The 19,363-nt window shown below is 43.5% G+C and overlaps 1 protein-coding gene across 4 annotated transcripts in view; it reads left to right on the top strand.

Annotated features, from left to right (window-relative positions):
* The window catches only part of ABCA1 (ATP binding cassette subfamily A member 1), a 97,526-nt gene that overhangs the window by 14,460 nt on the left and 63,703 nt on the right, over positions 1-19,363 (top strand). For all 4 annotated transcript variants that reach the window (XM_062609809.1, XM_062609805.1, XM_062609806.1 and 1 more), the window contains 4 exons: positions 5,178-5,328; positions 10,312-10,405; positions 14,215-14,356; positions 15,255-15,376. In XM_062609809.1, coding sequence (XP_062465793.1) covers positions 5,263-5,328; positions 10,312-10,405; positions 14,215-14,356; positions 15,255-15,376 — 424 coding nt within the window. In that variant the 5' untranslated portion in view covers positions 5,178-5,262. The remainder of the gene's footprint in view (positions 1-5,177; positions 5,329-10,311; positions 10,406-14,214; positions 14,357-15,254; positions 15,377-19,363) is intronic.

Raw genomic sequence — 19,363 nt, 5'->3', positions numbered from 1 at the left:
TCTTCTCTAGGGGAAAGGTGTTTTTTTTTTTTTGCCCCCAAAAGAAAGCAAACAGCTGCATTGTTTGCAGAAAGCTGCTTTTGAAGGCTGTTTTATGTTTACTTAGTACAGACACCAGGCATGGGGGTGGGGAATTGATTCTCTGCCACTTGAGCCTTTTTTCCCTGCTTTAAATCTACAGCTGTAAAAATACATTGCTTTGTATCTAAGATAAATTGGACCTGGAAACTCTTGGCATACCAGCTAATGGACTTTTCAACAGCCATTTTGCTTCCAAGTAATGAGTAACTCTCATGTAGAAAGAAAGGGCTGGTCAAAGCATGTGTTTCATTGTCAGTGCTCTCAAAGGTTGCCTTTTAGCCTAGCTTTCTCTTAGGAGTAATTTTCTGAATTGCAGCCCCGGAGGCTGTGCAGGGTTTCTGCAGAGGGGGGGAAGTGTTGCCTGTAGTGAAGCTTCTGCAAAGGCAGACCATGGGACAAGTGTGGGGATACTGTGCTTTAATTGTGATGGGTGGGTTGGGTCTGCGCGAGTGCAGAAGGTCTTGGTCCAGTGTTAGAACTTTGATGAGAGCAAAACGGGAGCCCCAGGCTGGATCAGGAGGTACAAGCAGATTGCTCTGTACCTCCCATCTATCTTCTGATGTCCACTGTTTCTGCAAGCTAAACAGTTTCTCTGTATTTGTAAGCGTAAGCTCTTCCCTAGGAAAAGACCGAGGGAAGCTCTAGCAGAAGGTCTGGCGAAGTATTCAGATGTTTCTTCCTTAATCCCTCTCTCCTGTATTTTTTTTGTCAGGAGCTGGGAATAGTTGAGACATCGGACAAACAGCATATTAAAGAGTGCGTACATCTCAGTGCATGTTGGTAGAGCATGCAGGGACTTCTGTATACTGGATGCCCACCATTTACTTGCTGGCAAAATACAAAATGGCTTCTTAATCCTTACTTTGTCATGGCTGGTTAACCAAATGGTTGTTGCTGTACCTATGAGTTGCATAGAGCATATGTCTGGATTTAGGGTGTTATTCCAAATGTGCATTGCTTGTTTGAATTATCAAACAGCCTCATCTGATGACATCTGTTTATTTTTATTAAGGTGTCAGTCTGAGTTTGCACCTGTGTTACTGGACTGTTGTACCTGAAGTAGTAGGCAGTTTGAGTCTCCCCTGGTGTGCTCCATGTAGTCTGAGTTTCGCAGTTGTGTAGTGTATGTGGTGAAGAGGTGAAGAAATGGTGAAGCAGAGATAGATAAAAATAGATTTCTGAGTGATGAAGACAAGTAATTCTCATGCCTCTAGGCTTAAAATTGCTTTATACAAGTATCTGCCTGTACTGGAAAACATAGTACAGTTTTCCCGTACAGGTGTTCACACAATGAAAAGATTGGATGTGAAAATCGGATGTCTTACACAAAGACCTCTCCACAACTGAGCTGTGTAATGTGTTGCAGTTAAGGAAATTCTTCCTACTTTCACGGAGCAAATGCTTTGTAAAAACAAGAGATTGCACTTTCAAAGTGTTTGTCCACTATTGGCAGGTATAAGTCTCTATTCTCTTCAGCACAGCTGTGATACTTTGCATCACAAAAAACTTATGCTATGGTGATGTATTCTCGCAGCTTTTCTTACTCTAGACAGAAACAGTGTTGCTTCTTGAGATAGTATTTGGGCTTTAGCTGGTATTTGTGTCTTTTGGCTCTGCAGTGCTAACTGGCAAGTTGGATTACCCAGCTACGTTGAATTTACCAGCCTAGTCTGAAGTGGAGATACAGATGGATTTCAGCTCCAGCTGAGTTTGGAGTGTTGCATCCATCAGTTTCTGCATCTCTGGCTTACAGTTCTTGTCTATTTTCAGCTGGAAGAATATCTGAAAGGGTGCTAACCCATTTTCCTCTGAGATTCTTAGTTTGCAGAGTATTTTCTGATGTCCTGGTAATTCAAGTGGACCTAGTTAACTTGTATCAGAGGTGAACCAAATATGTCAGCCTCTGTGGGTCAAATTGGAGACAGCTCTAGGTATCAACAAACCTGTACTACCTAGTCTATAGCAGATACTATACTGGGGCAGAGTATGTGTTTGAAACGGTCATGGCTTTAAGAAGAACTGGACTGATGGTGCTCATGGTGATTAGTCCAAGTATTAGATCCTGGCCCCTAGTTTAATGTAGAGACTTAGCTGGTAGTGCCTACATCTGGGCCAGGTTTTCCATTCTTCAGGCACAGTCCTTATAAATCAGTATTTTTGTTTCATTTGGAACTTATATCCAGGCAAACGAGCCTTACTTGAAGGCCAGAACTTTTGCTTTGGTCCCCATGAAGTTTAGCTGAACTCCAGAGAGCTGGAGTCCAAGCAGATGGCCACAGCTGCATCTTTGGCTGTACAAGCTTCTGCTGATCAGCTCAGATGTGTTAAATGATCAGATATGTGGCCTTATCTCACTACAGTTTGCTAGTGCAATGTGAACCCTACATCGTCTACAAAGCAGTATTTCTGTGTTCTGGATCCTGTGGACTGACTGCAATTATGAAGGACCAATGTCTGGATTTTCACCCATGATTAGTTCAAACACCCCACAGACTGATTTGAACTTTATTCTGCCTCTGTGCAGGGTATTAAGGAATGGGAGTTGGCTTGGTGGCCAACTGATGGCTTGGTCCCTTTGGCTCTCCCTGGGATCCTTCCTGCACTCTTCCTATGGCACTTTATATTCATGGATTTTGGTGTTTGGCTGTAATCGCTAGAAAATTACAATTACTTTTGGAAAGTAGCTTGTTGCAGAGAATTGATGGTATTGCAGAGGTGGAATGTGGAGTGTGTACTCTGAAGACCCTTCCGAAGGTAAAACCAGTGGTTGTAGAAGGTTGTGAAGTCCCTTCCTGTCCTCCACTTCTGTATGCTGAACTCATCCAGGGGCTGCAGGGTTGGACTTGGTCAAAAAGGCTTATCGTTTGTGGCATAATGCAGAGCACAGCAAAACAAATGGAGGTCTGTGACTCACAGGCAAGTATCCTTGTGGGGAAATGCTTGAAAAGAGCAATTCTCCTAGTGAAAGATTTTTTGCACCAGGTTAGTGGTCACAGGATACTTGTGCACTATGTGAGTAGCATTCCAGGTTGCTCAGAGTGCGAGTAAAAGCACTGTTGCCGAATCACCTGAATCCTGAGCAGAAATGGGTCAGTGAAAGGGGTACAAAGGAGGAGTGATAACATTCTCTACTTGGTTTCATCTCTAGGTTACATGTTAATTGAAGCTTTGTGTAATAATGACATGCAGACGAGGTTCCTCAAAGCCTTGGTGTGTCCAGGCTGGTAAGCAAAGGTATGCTTTGGGTCTATGAGCATGTGTGCACAGTTCTCAGCAGCCAGGGATTGTCCTCTAAGATTCTTCACAGTGTTTTTCCCTGTTGTGGATGTGCTATTAGCCTGTCAAGTGCCTGAGTATGTGTAGGAATTCACTGTCTAACAGCAGGATGTGTGTGCAGCTGGAGTGTGTTAGTGTCAGGGTGCTCCAACCAGCAGAAAGAACTGGGCAGGAGAGGACGGCTCTTGTCAGGTTAGTTGTGCACCCTTCTGTGAAGGAGCATCTGTAGAAGTCGAATCAGTGAATTACAGCAGTACGTGGCAGAAGTTCACGAGCCTGTGCTGACTGTACACTCAAGCTGCCTGCATGCTGATACGAGGTTCGATTTGTGGGGTTTTGTAGGCGTCTGTTATAGTTCTTTATTTCCCTGTACTGGCATTAAGAAGCACTGTTGTCCTGTTGTGATACTACAGAGTAATTATCTGTAGAACTTGGTGTAATGGGTTTAACTGTTTTTCTTAGTCATATTAGGGAAACTTTTTTTTTGTTGCACAGACTTATATTGTTAGAGACAAGTTTTTAGTCTGCAAGTCATTGTATTCATGCAATTTACTTTTGAATGAGACTTAAAGGCCACAAGTGTTCGTTAACTTAAAGCTCACATCCAGGTTTCCCATTTGTTATCTATCTCCAGTGTAAGACTGGTCAGAGCATTTCCTGGGGAAGTTTTAGCACACTTACGGATTTTGGGAACATTTTCAATGCAGTTCGCATTCAGGCATGCAACTCTGAATCTGAATAGGGCTAGGGTACTGGTATGTGGGACAGTAGAATCAAAAGCATGTGTTCCCAGTTTAACAGATGTTTTGGGGAATGGTTCTCTCATTGTGTGTTTGGATCGGCTGCTAGCTGTCCTGTTAACACTGAGCCTGTCAGCAGAGTGTATTCAAGTACATAAATCAGATAATTTGATGTGGATTAACTAAATTCCTTTGTGGATGCCTACTCAGGATGAAATTACTCTCAATCTGAAGTGGCCTTAAACTCAAAAGTAAATTAATCTATGCCAAATTAATTCTGGTAAAAAGGTTTAATGATGCTTAACTAATACACAGGAAGCTTCCATTTGACTGAATCTTCCTGGAAGTCTCTGTGTATCCAAGCCTATATAATGCTATTATTAATAGCCACGAAAATGATTAATGTGTTTTTTGACCCTTTATACTTTCTCATACTCTCACAAGATGTGTACTGAATGTACCCAGTTAACAACAGTGTTGGAAGCCAGGTGGTTACAAAACCTGAACACTGATTCAACAGCAATTTTCCATTCACTTTATCCAAATATGAACGGCTGCAGGGCCATTCTTAGTCACTTACCTTCAAGGAAATGGATGTTTCTTGTTTGCCTGTTAAGTGCATAGCACTTTCTCCTGCAAGTGGCTGTGTTAACCGGACTTCAGAACAAAGGCTTTCCTAATTTGGCATCAGGCTTTTCACCATTGTAAAAGCAGATATGGAAAGAAGCTGGAAAAAAAAAAAAACAAACAGAAAGCTTGAATTGTATGGTTGAACCTCATTCAGGAAGGGTCTCCAAGTCAGCTTTCAAAGCCTATGATTTATTTTTCCTTGTTCTTGCTCTTGAAATTTTGGGGCAGGAAAGAAGCAAATTGTTGTCCGTCAGGTATTGCGTTCTTTTGTGCCTTGGATCTCTGAGGTAAGAGACAGTGAGTCTAAGTCTGATCTTACTGAGACCCATGAGACTTGGCTGGAATGCATTGGGTAGGAAAGCACTGGTGCCTTTTCTGGTGTGACTGATACAGCTTTTCCCTTTAAACTCTTTTTTTCTTCTTTTTTCTCTTCTTATTTTTTTTCCCTAGTTAATGCCCAGCCACATCATCTCTGCTGTGTACTGCTACTGCTGCTGCACAACGGGAGCGAGCTCCTAGGATTTGCTGACGGAAGATGGCTTTCTGGACACAGCTGGGATTGCTGCTATGGAAGAACTTCACCTACAGAAGACGACAGACTGTAAGTATTAGCCAAAGCATTTTTTTTTAAGGTCTAAGTTGTAGCCTTGTATCTACAGGGAAGCATCCTGTATCTTAATGTTTTATCTCTAGTGGTCCCTAGCAGAACAACTGATCTGCCTTTGAAATGACCCAAATCAAATTGAAGAGTGGCGGGCAGACAGAAACCAGGGGGTTGAAGGTGCTCAAGACTTCTCTCCTGAATCCCAGCATGAGAGAGTGTCAGAATAATGAAATGTTCATGTCAGACCGTGGCAGAGAGGGTGTATCACTGCCATGTGTAGCAAGGAAGATGTTAAATGAAAACCTGTGCTATGCCCTGCTCTGCTCTGCAGGTGAGGCATTGCCAGACTGCTGTGATGTGTGCTCCAGTCTAAAAGCTTTTGACTGCTGTAAGCTGCAACAACAACATAATTGTGCCATTTCCTAATGACAGAAGTGGTGGAGGCAATAGCAGGCATTTTCAATCAGGGAGAGAAACCCAAGCCCATTGTGTAATTTTACCACAGGAGGTATACTTTAAGGAACTGGCATGAGACATGTTACATTGGCGTGAAGACAAATTCAGACAATTGATGTTTTTCTACTAAGGTGCATTCTGATTAGTTTAAGTTCTAGCCTCGCCATCTGTTAGCAGTGTGGGAATGCACCTGTTAGACAATATGCAGTCAGAGTTTTTCTGTGTGGACAAAGGCACAAGAGCCTGAATCCAGTATGGTGTTCTTAAAATTCTTCCGCCTTTGCATTAATGAGGCCTCACAGAATGCTGTAACCCCTGCAGGCAGCTAAAAGCCAGGAAAAAATGTGCTAATTGCCCTTCAGGGATTTAGGGGATATAACTGTGTTGGACAAGGGCATGTCCTGTACAATAGGCCTCTGCAGAGGATCTGTCCTGTTAGGTCTGACCTTGAGGTGGTATGAGTAGGGAATGTGAAGGGAACATGAGTTACTGAGGTGGTGAGTGGAAAGTGGTCTCTTTGATAAGCTTCTCAACCCTGCACATGTCAGGGTGCTTGCCAGCTGGTTGGGACTGGATTGTTTTAGAAGCTCCAAGTCACAAGGGAGGCTATCAAATTCACCACTAGAGACAGAGACAGTCCCTGAAGTCTTTGCTCAGGTGTCTGGCTAAGGCTTGTGTCCAGTGAACTGAGCTCCAATTAGTCCATTCTTAAATAAAACCAGACAGGAAGCTGATGGCATCTTTCATTTTTGCTGTATGCCTCTGTGGTTACAGAGCTGTGAGTGATGGCAGTAGTATCTATGTGATAGATATTAGCAGTAGGCTGAGCATGTGCCAGTGAAAAAGGCCTTCCTGCTTGTAGGTTTGTCATGATCTTGGATCTGCTCAGCTATTTCTTGGTACTTTCTGGCAGCTTCTGCATCAGTTTCCCATCAAGTAGCCTAAAGGGTTGAGACTTGAAACTGCTCATAGTCTCTGTTTCACACTGGTATTATCAGTCAATTCTCAATGAAGGCCTAAGACATTGCTTGTTTTTGTGGGGTTCTTGAATTTGTAGGGTTTTTCTCGTTAACGGTTTCCATTTGGGCTTTACCTGAAGATATCAGGAAGGGAAGGCCATTTAGCAGAAAATGGCAGGAGAGTAGCAGAACATCTCTTCTCACCACACTGTTATCATGGCTGAACAGTTTTAGCTGTTTTTACTTTTAGGAGACCGTTGTCCTTGAGCTGGGTGTGCTGGTGATGGCTGTGTCCCATTTGTACTTACTGAAGCGGTAGCCCAGAAGCAGTTTGATCCTTACCCTTCTTCCCACAAGAAGTGTGGGCTAGCCTTTGCTTCCCACCGAACCCTCTGCCTTGGTTGCTGTGAGTTTGGGCTGCGTTGCGAAAGCTGGGGTTCAAAGCTCACCCTGACGTGTGCAATTCGAAGTGTTACTTTGTACTGGATAACTTCCAACGGCATTGGAGTGTGGGGGAAGGAGTTTACAGAGGCAGAGGAAGAAACAAAGTCATGTTTGGGGTTCACTGCATAAAAACATGTATTCTCCCTGCTGTCTTGAGAAGGAGGAGAGGACTGGAACTTGCGCGGAGACACTGGTCAGCTGCTGATAGTCCCCTGCACTGAAACTGGGCCACAAAGGTGATGAGTGTGGTTGACGGTGAGATGGGGTGATAGTTTGGTTAGTTCTTGCTCAACGGATTTCCTGTTGACACAGGGTAGATCTCAATATTTAATGGCATCCTGTGTCATCAGCCAACTGGTATAAATTTGGCATACTTCAGGGACTAGCCTCAGTAAAATCAGGAGCAGTTTGCGCTTGGCTGCCTCTGGATTCACCTGCCCAGTGCAAATAGGATGTTCTTCCAGCTTCAGATGGAGCAGGAGTGGCAGAGGGGTTGGAGATTTGAATATAATTTCACTGTTTTTCCCAGGCTGGTCTAGCAGTTTCATCATGAAAGGACACTTAATTTCCAGTATCTACTTAGTATGAACCTGAGCGGGACATGTCCCCTTCAGTATCTCTGTCTTCCTTCCTCTGTAAAGGCCACAGTGGATGAAAAATGCTGTCACAGGAAGGTCAGGAAGTGTTAGGGAAGGAACATACTGACCTTTAGGAGCAAAGCAAGAGAATTCAGTTTTTGTTGAACAGCACAAGAGGCTAGCCAGGGAGTCTAAACTATTGAAATGCTGCTGAGACACTGAGGTTGACCCCATGCAAGACTCTGGTACAGTAGTTGCCAGCTGTCTCTCACTAAGGGCATTTCAATGGCTGCCATGAAGCTTTAAGTCTTCAGCTGTGAAGGTGCAGCTCAGTGAGTCCAAGCTGCATCCCTTCTTTCTCTGTCTTCCCCTGAGCCTGTCAGTCTGAATTTAGACATACGTGTGCAGAGGCATGTGGTTACCTTCATGTTTGTGTAATTAACCATAATCAGGCATGATTTTGAGGAGCTTCTCTTTTGAGGAGCTATGTGTGCAGTTGGACAGGCTACTGCTTCAACAACAGGGCTGTTTGGACACTACTGCCCACCCCAGTGTGGTATCACTGGGGCTGATGCTTCTCTGAGCAAGCCAGGGCTTGATCGCAAGGGCAGCATCTCCTCACTGATTCTGTGGCAGCAGCAAGACTGTGAGAGGCTATCTGTCTTGATCATCCTGAAAAGCCTCCACAAGCCCAGCTGATGCCACTCTTCCCCAAACAGTGTAGTAGCAATTGCATGCTTCTTCCCTACAGCCAGAGTGGCAGAGGGCTGTGATGTGTGCCAAAGCATGGGCATTGAAGCTGGAGAAGAAAATGACTTGTCCTGGTTTCACAGCCACTTTTGTGTCAGGAGGAGGAAAAGCTCTGCTATGCCATTCTGGCAGCAGCTGTGAAGGGATCCTGAAAAGGGAAGGAATAGACAAGTTCTCAGTGCCCTAGCTCTAAGCATCTGCCTCTGGGAGCCAGACTACTGTTTAGGGCAGAAGGAAGCAGGCTGTGACTGTTGATGGCTATATTTGTGCCGCCACTACATTGTTTATTGTACAAACAGAAACCAAAGATAATGAGGCATCTGCCTGGCATCATTTTTAGTGTGTCTTATCCAGTTGTCATACAGTATGTGCATGAAAACAGTATCCTAGACTCATCCTAGAGAGCCTGGCACTGTTACCAGGTGTGCCTGGGAAACTCTGATGCTCAATTCTTATGTCTTCCAGATAGGATTGCTATTGGTTGGATGTCAGCCATTAAGGGTGTCTGTGAAGAGCCATCTTAGATGGATCAAGTGGCATTTGCTGTAATTTGATTTAATGTGCTGTTATTACAGTATGAGATTTTTTTTGAGGTATGACAGTGACCTAGAAGTCTTATCTCAAAGTTTGCATGGAGTGTCTTGTGCTGAGTGTCAAGAGCTTAATTTTAGCTGTTAATGGTGTAACATGGGAAAACATGTTTGCAGGGATTCTGTATCCCACTGGGGTGCAGGTCTTACCCTATCTGTCTTGTAATAAGAATGATGTAGGCATTATATTAGAAAAGATGGGGTTTTCCAGGAAAGAAGGTGAAAAGTTTTCTCTTTACCTGACTGAGAAAATGCTCGGGTTTCCTTCTCCCAAAGGAGGAAAAACAAAAGTAGCAGCATTAAAAGCTTTCCGTTTCCTTTGTCTCATGGCTTGCCTAAAATATATGTTTAGGCAGCCTTTCTGCAGTGGGAACTGAGGGGTATGGTTGGTGAAGCTCAAGCCTGCGAAACCTCAGCTTGTGTCTCAGAAGCTGTAGGCTGAAGTATTGTTTTGTCCACATGCTTCCATGGGATGCAGCACATCTTAGTGAATTTTTTTGTGCTTCAATTTCCTGTCTGAAAAAGTGCTCTCCATTTAATAGCAGACCTTTCTTACATTCTTGTCTTGTCCCTCTAAATAACTGAGTTTTTCATCCCTACCTGACACTCATTGCCTGTCTGTAGGTACCCTGAACCAGTCAGTGCTTATGTTTGCGAACAAATGTGTACTAAAACAAATCAGAAACAAAGTATAAGCTTAATTTTAGTAGCTCTGCCTTCCTGATACCAATATACTTGCGCAGCACTGAAATGGGAAGATTTGGCATAGCTGTGCACTGGCACAGTTCCTGTGCCTGATATATTAGGGTGTAGAATCTCAATGCTTTACTGTGAGAACGGGATGCAATTTCTTCCTACTTCTTCTAAAATATGAGGCCAAAATCCAGCTCAGTTTTGGAAGATGCACTAGAAAGTTTCTTTTAGTCGGGGAACAAAAAGAACTACAAAAGGCCAGAAATAGCCCTTAAGCACATCCAATTTAGTCCAATAACTGGCACATATCAATGAGAAAAGTCTGTAATTCTTTGCAGATTATCCTCTGGAGCTGGAGGAACAAACCTCTTGGTTCTGGAATGCATAGGCAATGTGAAGCGAAGCAGTACTTGCACTACTGTCCTGACTTACAAGCAGATTGTCCTGGTAACTCTCTTCTGTCCTGTATTTTGAATATGATGTCTTAATATTTTCTTTGTTTTTTTCCAGTTCCAGCTGCTGATTGAAGTTGCCTGGCCTCTGTTTATCTTCTTCATCTTGATCTCTGTAAGACTTTCATATCCGCCCTACGAGCAGCATGAATGTAAGTACCAAACACAGCAGCTGTACCCCAGAATGGTGGTTGTTTCGTAGTTAAAAGGTAATAATGCAGCTGGCAAGACACAAAGAGCAGGGGGGCAGTGATTGTGTACTTCATTCACAAATCTCTAGAGAAGTTTTAATGATTCCTTTCCTTCCACCCTGGGGACTGCAGTGTGTTCTGACATGTTAATCTTGCTCCAAATTATACACATTCTGGATGGTTTTCTTGACGTTTCTCTTTTCTTTAACATGTATAATGTATTAGCTGAGAATTTGCTGTAGAATTCTGGCAAGTCTGTAAAACCGGCATAGAACCCAGTCTTACTTCTCATTGTTGGCCTGTATGTGACTTAGCATAAAAAGAAAGAAGTGTTCAGGTCTGTAAGAAAGCAATCTCATTTTCAGGCAGTAATGTGTGTTAATGTAACACATTAAAGAGCACAAGAGCAATTCCATTCTTTCTAACCATTATACTGTCAGTTCTGCATTCAGTAGATTCAGCAGTCGTACAGTTGGGGGGAAAAGCTATTCCACTTTTTTCTTTACCTTTTAAAATGGGCACATTCCAGCTTTTCTTTCAAAGAAGGTTTTCATTCTTGCTCTGAGAATAATGATTTTTTGACCTCTGTGATGGTGGCCACTTGATTTAGGACGTGTGACTTGTTTATTTGCAACATGTTACTGTGGTTGATGACAGCCTGATACTGCAATTAGCTGACTATGGAAGAGCTCTTTCTTTATCTTTCCTTCTCCTGATTACTGAAAGGAAGGCTTAAGGGTCAGCATAACCTGACTTTGGAGGACATCCTGAAGTGTTTCATCCTTAAAATAGGTAAAGAACTGGCTCTTGCAGCACTTACCCTGTAGTTCTTTATGACAGCTTGCTAGGCTGTCAAGGATCCTTTCAAAAGCTGAAGTGTTAATGTGTGCAGTTTGCCATTACACTTTGGACACTGCTGGTCCATGTACTGCTTAACTCACTTTCTACAGTCGTTGGCAGTGTAATTGAAGCTTCCCTAAATTAAATCTTATGCTTTGCTGCATGACATTTAAGTTGTCTTTTCTGACTGAATGTTATGGTGGTATTAGGAGAGACACCTGTAATATGGAGCTGAATTGAAGCAAGAAAAGTAATAAGCAGTTTACTCAGCTGGTATAAATAACTAGCAGCCTCAATGGTTATTTGTTTTAGACCTTGCAGTGATGTATATAAAGTCAAACCTAGCAAGAGCTGCCTTTTAGTAGAGCTGTTTAGACTGGGCTTTTAGTCATTAGCCTCCTAGTAATCATTTGCTCTGGCACCCTGGTGCAGAGTTTTGAGTCACCTGCAGCCCTTTTTCCTTCCCATTTATGTTGACTGAAGTGGTTTTGTCTGCCTTTTCCCTATTATGACATTAGGAACTGTACAGCGTATGGCATCTGGTAACTTTTTAAGTCACTTTTTTTAACAACTCAATTTTTCAAAAAGCTTCTGAGAAAAGGTAACTAAATTTCGTTTAAGTCTGGATTGATTTCACTGAACACTCATTTATACGCTGACAGATACAGATGTGTTGTATAGTGGAACATTTTTTTTCCGAGCTGTGAGCAGAGGTAGACAGAAACCTTGAGTTCATGCTGAACTGTGTGGCAACCTGGTGGATGCCTTAAGGGAGACAAGGAATGTTATATGTCATGGCAGTGCTGTGTGCTGTTATGAAATCAGTTGCAGGTAAACACCTGATGATAGCAATAACAGAGCTGCATGCAACTGTTTTATATTCTCCAGACAGCCTCAGTATTTTAATGGTATTGTCTTTTTCAACAAATAGGAAAGATTTTCAGTTCTCTCCTCTTGCTTGAGGAGCCCAAGGATTGGGTTGTTTCTATGGGCAAAGTTTCCAGTCAGGACTTTTTATTTCTATCAGCTTGCTCTAGTGCAGTCCACATCTTGCAGTCTTGCAATCTTCAATTGCTATTGCACAAGATTGCTGACTTGTGTTTTGTACAGCTTGACTTTTCTGTTCCTGTGACCTTTTAAAGCATTCAAAACGCACTTCATTTGGGGGAAATAAATCCGGCAAAAAGTGACTTTGGTCTCCTCTGAAAAGCCAGATGTTTGCAGCAACATAACTGAATATGGTGTGCTGTGACACTGTTTTCTGTGTAACTCATCTGACTTAAAACTGGCAGATTCCTGCTTTACTCCTCAAGAAAATGCTGTTACATGCATCACTGTATGTAGAAAAACTACCTTGAATTCTTCATCTGTGCTCTTCTTTTGTACTGCTTTTAGTAGTTTGAGTTCTTCACCATCTAAAATAAAAGACATGAAGTAAAGAGGTGGTGATTCTCTTCGATACGTTACAAAAAGAATCTGAAAGTTGTAGCATTTTCCCTCTTCTCCCTACCCCCAAGCCCCTCAGCCAAGAAGAATAAGAGCAAAATGAAACAAAAGCCAGAGAGCTCAAGTAAATAGCTTTCCTATTTTAAACACAGAACTTAGGGACAGTCCCCTGGGTACTGGAAACAATGAACCTTTGGTTCCTTCACCTTTCTCCTGGACAGAGTTTCTGTCTTTCTCCATTGGAGGGTTGATACCCTCCCTGCTTTCTTTCAGCCTTCTACATTAATCAGCCTTGCTGTAATTTGTCGGCTTTGACCTCTATTCCTCCTGTGGCTTTGGTATGTCCATTGTGGCTGTGGAGGTAGGGAGCCGCCCCTGCCATTTGATTGCAGGCATGCTGTGAGGGCAAGGTGGGCACCAGAGGAGACAATGTGCATCGCTTGGTCAAAGCCTTGAGCAACTGCTTTGAGTAGCTGTGAGAGATAGTGAGGAAGGGGCATAACTTTCCTCTGTGCTCCCCTCCCTTGTGTGGGGTTGAAGAAGTGAGCTCATTTGTGGAAAGCAGCCTGACAGCTTGTATAAGGTGCAAGGGAAGCCTTTCTTTCCCCATTGCTGGAGGTTAAGGGATTCAGAAGTGCCTAAGTGGCATACTGGCCACAAGCAGTTTGTTACTGCTTTAATTCTTAACCGGAATGCAGAACGTAAACAGGACATAAAATCTGGGCTATGATTTAAGTAGGTCTTTAGCAGCAAGAGTCACACTTCAGCATAAAGATTTGAAATATGGCGGGCAGATGCCTGAATGTTTAAGGAAATCTGAAGTTTTAATACTGACTGGAAATCAAGCTAGTATGGGACAGCAATGACATGGTTAGGGAAACAATTGTAGGCACCCACCCCACATTCACTGAGCCTTTGCTCAGTAAAGAGCAAATTTTACAACAACACTTTGCTTGGTGTTTACAGTATGTGCAATTGAGGTGGGCTGATTTTTGAAAATCAAAAGGACTGAATAGAAATATTAGGTGTATTCAGAGCCCAGACTCTGACCGGGGGTTGTCCAAGTGGCCTCAAGCCAAATCCTTGTGTTATTTAAGCGTGCAATCTGGAGGAGCACAGCAGGTCGGAACGGACGTGTGCATGTGCTCACCACTGCCAGGCATTGGAGTTGCCTGCTGTTGGACATCCCTGATCAAAAAGTGCTATATCCCAGTCAGTGTGGCTGAAAGCACTGCTGCAAAGATGACACTAGCAAAGAGCTTCTCCTATAGGCTGAGCAAGTTGTAGGTTTTCAGTGGAGGAGGCTAGAACAGTGTGGGGAATTTAACATGAGCTCAGCCCTTACTGTTGGCTGTTCTGCTCTCTTACAAGCCATTTGGGGCAACAACCAGCACAGGATTAGCACTGCCCCTCAAATGCAATGCTGTGTAGTAGTGGCTTGTATCCTGTGTTTCTGTCTGCTAAGTCTTGTGTTTCTGTTCTAGGTCACTTCCCAAACAAAGCTATGCCTTCAGCAGGAACCTTGCCGTGGATACAGGGGATCATCTGCAACGCCAACAACCCTTGTTTCCGCTACCCAACTCCTGGGGAATCCCCTGGTATCGTTGGGAACTTCAATGCCTCTATGTGAGTCTGCCTGCTTCTTCCTCAGCTCTGTTCTTAGAGGAACACATGGAGAAGGGATAACTGGAAGTTGCCAGCTAGCTATGTAAGGTTACACTGTCGAGGGTTTTGCTGTTCCTGTTGCCACTGAAGTACCAAGCTTGCTACCAAGTTCAGGGGGGCTTAGCAGGCAGCTGGTACGTGTGCAGTGTCCCTGAGTCCAAGCAGTTGAAGCTCTTGGTGAATGAAAAGCTCCGTTTTACCTCTGGGTGAGGACTAAGTCCATTCTCTTATCAGTTGCTCAGAATTTGGCCCATAAAAAGGCAAGACATGAGTTGCTTTTTCCAGAGGGCCTCTTTCCTTGGTTAATGAACCTCTGAGATGGACAGTGTAGATCAAGGCTGTTAAAGAGCAAATCAGGGGGATACTCCCTAACATCTGTCACTTATTGCCTGCTAATGTGTTGCAGAAAGCTCAATTTATGGCCAGCTTCCTCACATCCTGCCTTGCTTGCTGCACTCATACTGCTAGGCCAGCTAGGCTTAATGCAGGGTAAAATGTGTCTGCAACTTGTAGGAGCATTTGAAAGGAGCAAGAACATATTTTAATTACTGTGCTGCTAAGGGGAAGCAGTTCACAGGCAGCAAGAGGCCCTCTCCATCCCCGTCTTAAGTAAATGCTTTCAAATGCATGGAGGTTTTCCTGATGTAACTTTATTTGACCTTGCATTAGCAGCCATCATTTACTGGGCTCCTTTGATCATCTTGGCGTGGTCACTAAAGAAAGGGCTCATTGTACTGGAGAGGGCAGTGGCGTAACTGGAAGGGACTGAAGTTTGGAACTGGGATGTGAAATGGTATCTATGGATGCTGGCTCAGAGAGCTGACGGCTGCTGGTTGTTTTTGTGTTTTCCTGTCACCAGTGTTTCCCGCCTGTTCTCAGATGCCAAGAGGTTGCTTTTGTACAGCCAACAGGATACGAGCATACGGGATGTCCAGAAGGTCCTGGGAAAACTGCGCAAGTTTGGAAATTCCTCTGGCGCAGGTAACGGCATGTAAAAAGAGCCACCTACATCTGGCATTTCTGCTCTGGTTAATTCTGCATGTGTGTAAACTTCTGAAATGTACTGCAATGGGAACATGCACAGTTAGAATTTACAGCTTACAAAACCCTTTCCAGTCCTGCAGAAGTACCTTAAGCTTCTCTTGTGTCAGAGCTTTGTGTGCCCTTTAGCTTCTTCAGCAGAAGAGAAAAGGGATGGTCTGTAATGCCAAGAATAGCAGCTTTTTTGGATGTGAAATTACCATGTTCCGCCTACTGAAGTCAGTTAAAATGCTGCCTCTCTCAAAGGAGTCCAGGCAGTGTATCTTTTTGGAAAACACTAGTTATTTTCCTACTTTGCCAGTGAAGCAGCCAACACAATATAGCCACAATGTACTGCTCTGCCCCCTGAGCGCCAGAGAGAAGTGTGCTGGAAGAACACAGATGCAGAAGAGCAGTTTACAAACTCAGAGCTGATAATTATCAGAGAATGAAGTCTCTATTTCCTTTTTGTTTGTTTGTTTTTTTTTGTTGTTTTGTTGTTGTTTTTTTTTTTTTTTATTCTGTATAAGTGTTTGATGAAGGATGCTTCAATCTCTGCTATGGTCTGGCAGAATTTTGAAGGGCAGAGTCCAAAAGAAAATGTTTTGTCCCTGGGGCTCACACAGCTCCATTTGCCATAAGAAATGAGAATACTCCCACTTTTAGCTTGCACGGGAAGCTCTGGAGTGCCTTCCTGTCTCGTGCAGATGAATAAGTGACCAGGGTGAGATCACTTAGGAATCTTGCAGCAGAGCTGGGACATGAAGCAGCTCTGCCAAGTCTCAGGAAATGTGGCCGTTCTCATGTTATTGCTGGGTCTCTCTGACATGGCAACTTGTTAGAATTTTTTGGGGTACTCTTCTCTGAAAGGTTATTCCTCTTGGCTGCTGTGTTAATGCTGCATGTGTTCACTGGAAAGGATGGAAAGTAATGGTTTAGAACACCAGGGAAATAGAGATGGGAACACAGCTACCAAGCGTCTTCACCTACAATCTCTATCCAGGCACATGGAGTCTCTATCCAGGCACATGGAGCTCTTTGAATGTAGTGGTACTTCAGCATTTCATGAAAGCTGTCCCTGGCTTTGCAGTTGTGAGAGTTCTTCTGAGCTCTCTTCATTTGTCCTGGCTTAGGCAGGCTCCAGAAGCAAAAGTATCTGACCTGGTGTGATGTGAATAGTTTAATGTCTGATGTGGCCTGAGCATGCTTTTAAAGCAGAGATAGGTTTTTTACATCCTTTCGTGTGCTGCTCAGTACATTGTGGGTCATTTTGAAATAATCTGTATTGCTAGTGTCAGGTGGGCAGATGTGTGCTGGATGTAGGCACAGACACAAATTGTGCAAGGGATTTGGCTTGGATATATAACCTTTCTCTCCCCTCTTCAGAGCTGTGCAGAATCCTGATGTGATCATATCTGCAGGTGATACTGTGGTCTACTGACTTTTTGAACATAAGCTTATGCTTTCATTTACAGATAAGTTACTCCCTTCCTTGCTGGCCTAAATACCCATAGTGCCAGGTTCCCCTCGTTTAAATGGCATTGTCATGCTTTTACCCAAATATGCAGCAATTTAAAGGGGAGAACATGCAGAACGAACAGTTTGCACAGAAATGGACACATAATGAACACAGCCAAAGTGAGCTAAGATTATTATTTCCAAAGGAGAGGTTTAATGCTGTTTTCTTCATGGAGATCTTGATTTGTCAGAATGACATATATTGTTGTTACTGGATTTTACACTTCATGCCTGCAGTAGTACCTGCAAGTGGACTCTTCCAAAGAGAGTAGATACTGGTGTTCTTTATTGAAACATGCAGTGAACGTCAGGCATGGGCATTTACAAGAAAACTTATCAAAGCCATAAGCTGAAACTCTCATTGCTGGGAAGGTTTGAGTGGGAGGAGTGATTCCAAGAAGCATCTTGCATAGAGTATTGTAGAAGTTGAAAGTCAGAAGGCTCATGTTTCTCTATACTATAAAGACTACCAGACTGGCTGCAGAAATATGCCTCAGACTCAGTCATCAAAGATTGTATTTCTATAATAAAACATTTCAAATGTGTAATAAAAAAATCAGATCTCTCCATTAGAGTGACAGAATGCCCATTGTTGGTAAGGCTTATAGGGAACAAAGCCTGTTTGTCCTTTTCATTATATGCTCATTTACACAAAGCCTCCATCTTGAGGGTCCTTGCTGCCCACTACTTGGCTGCTGATTCATTCTCTGACATCATGCATAAAGCATCATATTCTGTTCTTACAAGTACTTGTGTATTTGTGCTTAGCAGTGCTTAATTCCTGTGCAAAGAAAGGAACTACAGGTCAAGCCTTCAACTATTGTATACAGTGAGGTCTGAGAGATGCTTAGATGTTTCAGTTTCAGGGGTATTTTCTCCAGTGGTTTCTCTAGTGGCTGGAAATGTAAGATGACAGTAGGAGTAGACGTCAGATATAAGCGCACCTCCAAATCTGAAAGCACTGCTTTTATACATGTGTTTTGCCAATTAGCAGGAAGGCTGATTACCTTATCAGCTAATAATTGGAAACATTTGTAATATCACCTTTGTCCCAGCTCTGGCCTGCACCTGAAGCCATGTGGTCCAGACAGATGCAGCTTTGCAGCTCATGCTTCCCTGTATGTTTTATGCTCCCTATTTGTGGAGTCTCTGCAGCTCCCTCATACCCTCATTCTGGTGTGATGTCCTGCTCCCATGTATGCTTCCCATGGCTGCCTCCTGGCTTTGAAACAGGCTTCAGGATGTGATCTTCCACTAGCAAGCAGATTAGAGCTGTGGTATAGATTTTGTTCTAATGCTAGTCATTCAAAGCATGCATGTCTGTATTTAGTTTCAGACGTTTAAATCTGCCTAAGTCCTTTCATTTCAAGCTTCTTTAAAACAGCCCTCATAAACCAGTGTTCAAGGTGCAACAGTTAATATTGCTTGATTTGAAATTAGGCATATGCTGAACCCTGCAGAAGGGAGACTTGCAGCAGATGGGCAGGGTGATTACACAGTGGTGCCTGCAAGTCAGTGTCTTGGTTAAAGACAAGTTGGGACACTAAGATTTTGTTAAGGCAGTGCTGTGCACTCATGCCGATAGGCTTTATGTCTCAGTCACCTTTTGATGAGATGGGAGGTAGTTGCTCATAACAGGATTGTTTGTCCTGGGGCTTGAGGAGTGTCTCCTGTTCTCTGCTGCTCTGAGCTTGACAAGAGCTCTCTGTCGGAGAGACAGGAATGTGTTACCAATACGGAACAGCCCACCCTTGCTTCACGTAGCACATTTTCTAGCCAGGGTGAAGTACTAATGGGTGGTGTGAGGTTGTTCAGCACAGGCAGTTATCATGCTGTATGGGTGCTGCTGTCCTGTGGCCACGTTCAGCAAGCCTTGAGCAGTGAAATCTACGTGCAGGCACACACATACCTTAACACAATCAATTTTGCAGGCAGGTGCCAGGTGCCCTTTCCTTCCCAATGCGTGTTACATCTCTGTCCAGAGATGTCACCAAGGTCTTCAAAAGTCATGATAAGTCAGAGTACAAGCCAGAACACAGAGTCAAAGACCTTGGTGATGGCACTTCCAAGAGCATGACATGGCTGCTGGGATTGCCACCTGCAAGTAGGTTTAACTCGCTGCTTGCAGGCACTAGATTTGTCACTGGCTTCAATGCCATTTTGGCAGGAGATAGTGTTTGCAAGAAACAAGCTTTCTTCCTGTTTTGAAAGGTGGAGATACAGCTTACTGTTGGCTATGGCACACTATTTTTCTTCCTTCTCTCTACAGGGCTCCCCAATACTTTGTTCTGCAGTGCCATGGGGTAATAAATCAACAGGTTAAAATTAAAGCCACCTTCTTTGGTTGTTGCTAACTGTTGCACGTATCAGCCAGTCTAGCTGGTTATTTACTTCATTGCTCTTAGTTTTCAGTGATCCCAAAGGGCATGT

Source organism: Pezoporus occidentalis, unplaced genomic scaffold, assembly GCF_034315485.1.
Source record: "Pezoporus occidentalis ecotype Australia unplaced genomic scaffold, CSIRO_AGI_Poc_V1 ctg140, whole genome shotgun sequence".
NCBI classification, from domain to species: Eukaryota; Metazoa; Chordata; class Aves; order Psittaciformes; family Psittacidae; genus Pezoporus; species Pezoporus occidentalis.
This window is presented reverse-complemented; position numbering and strand designations above follow the sequence as displayed.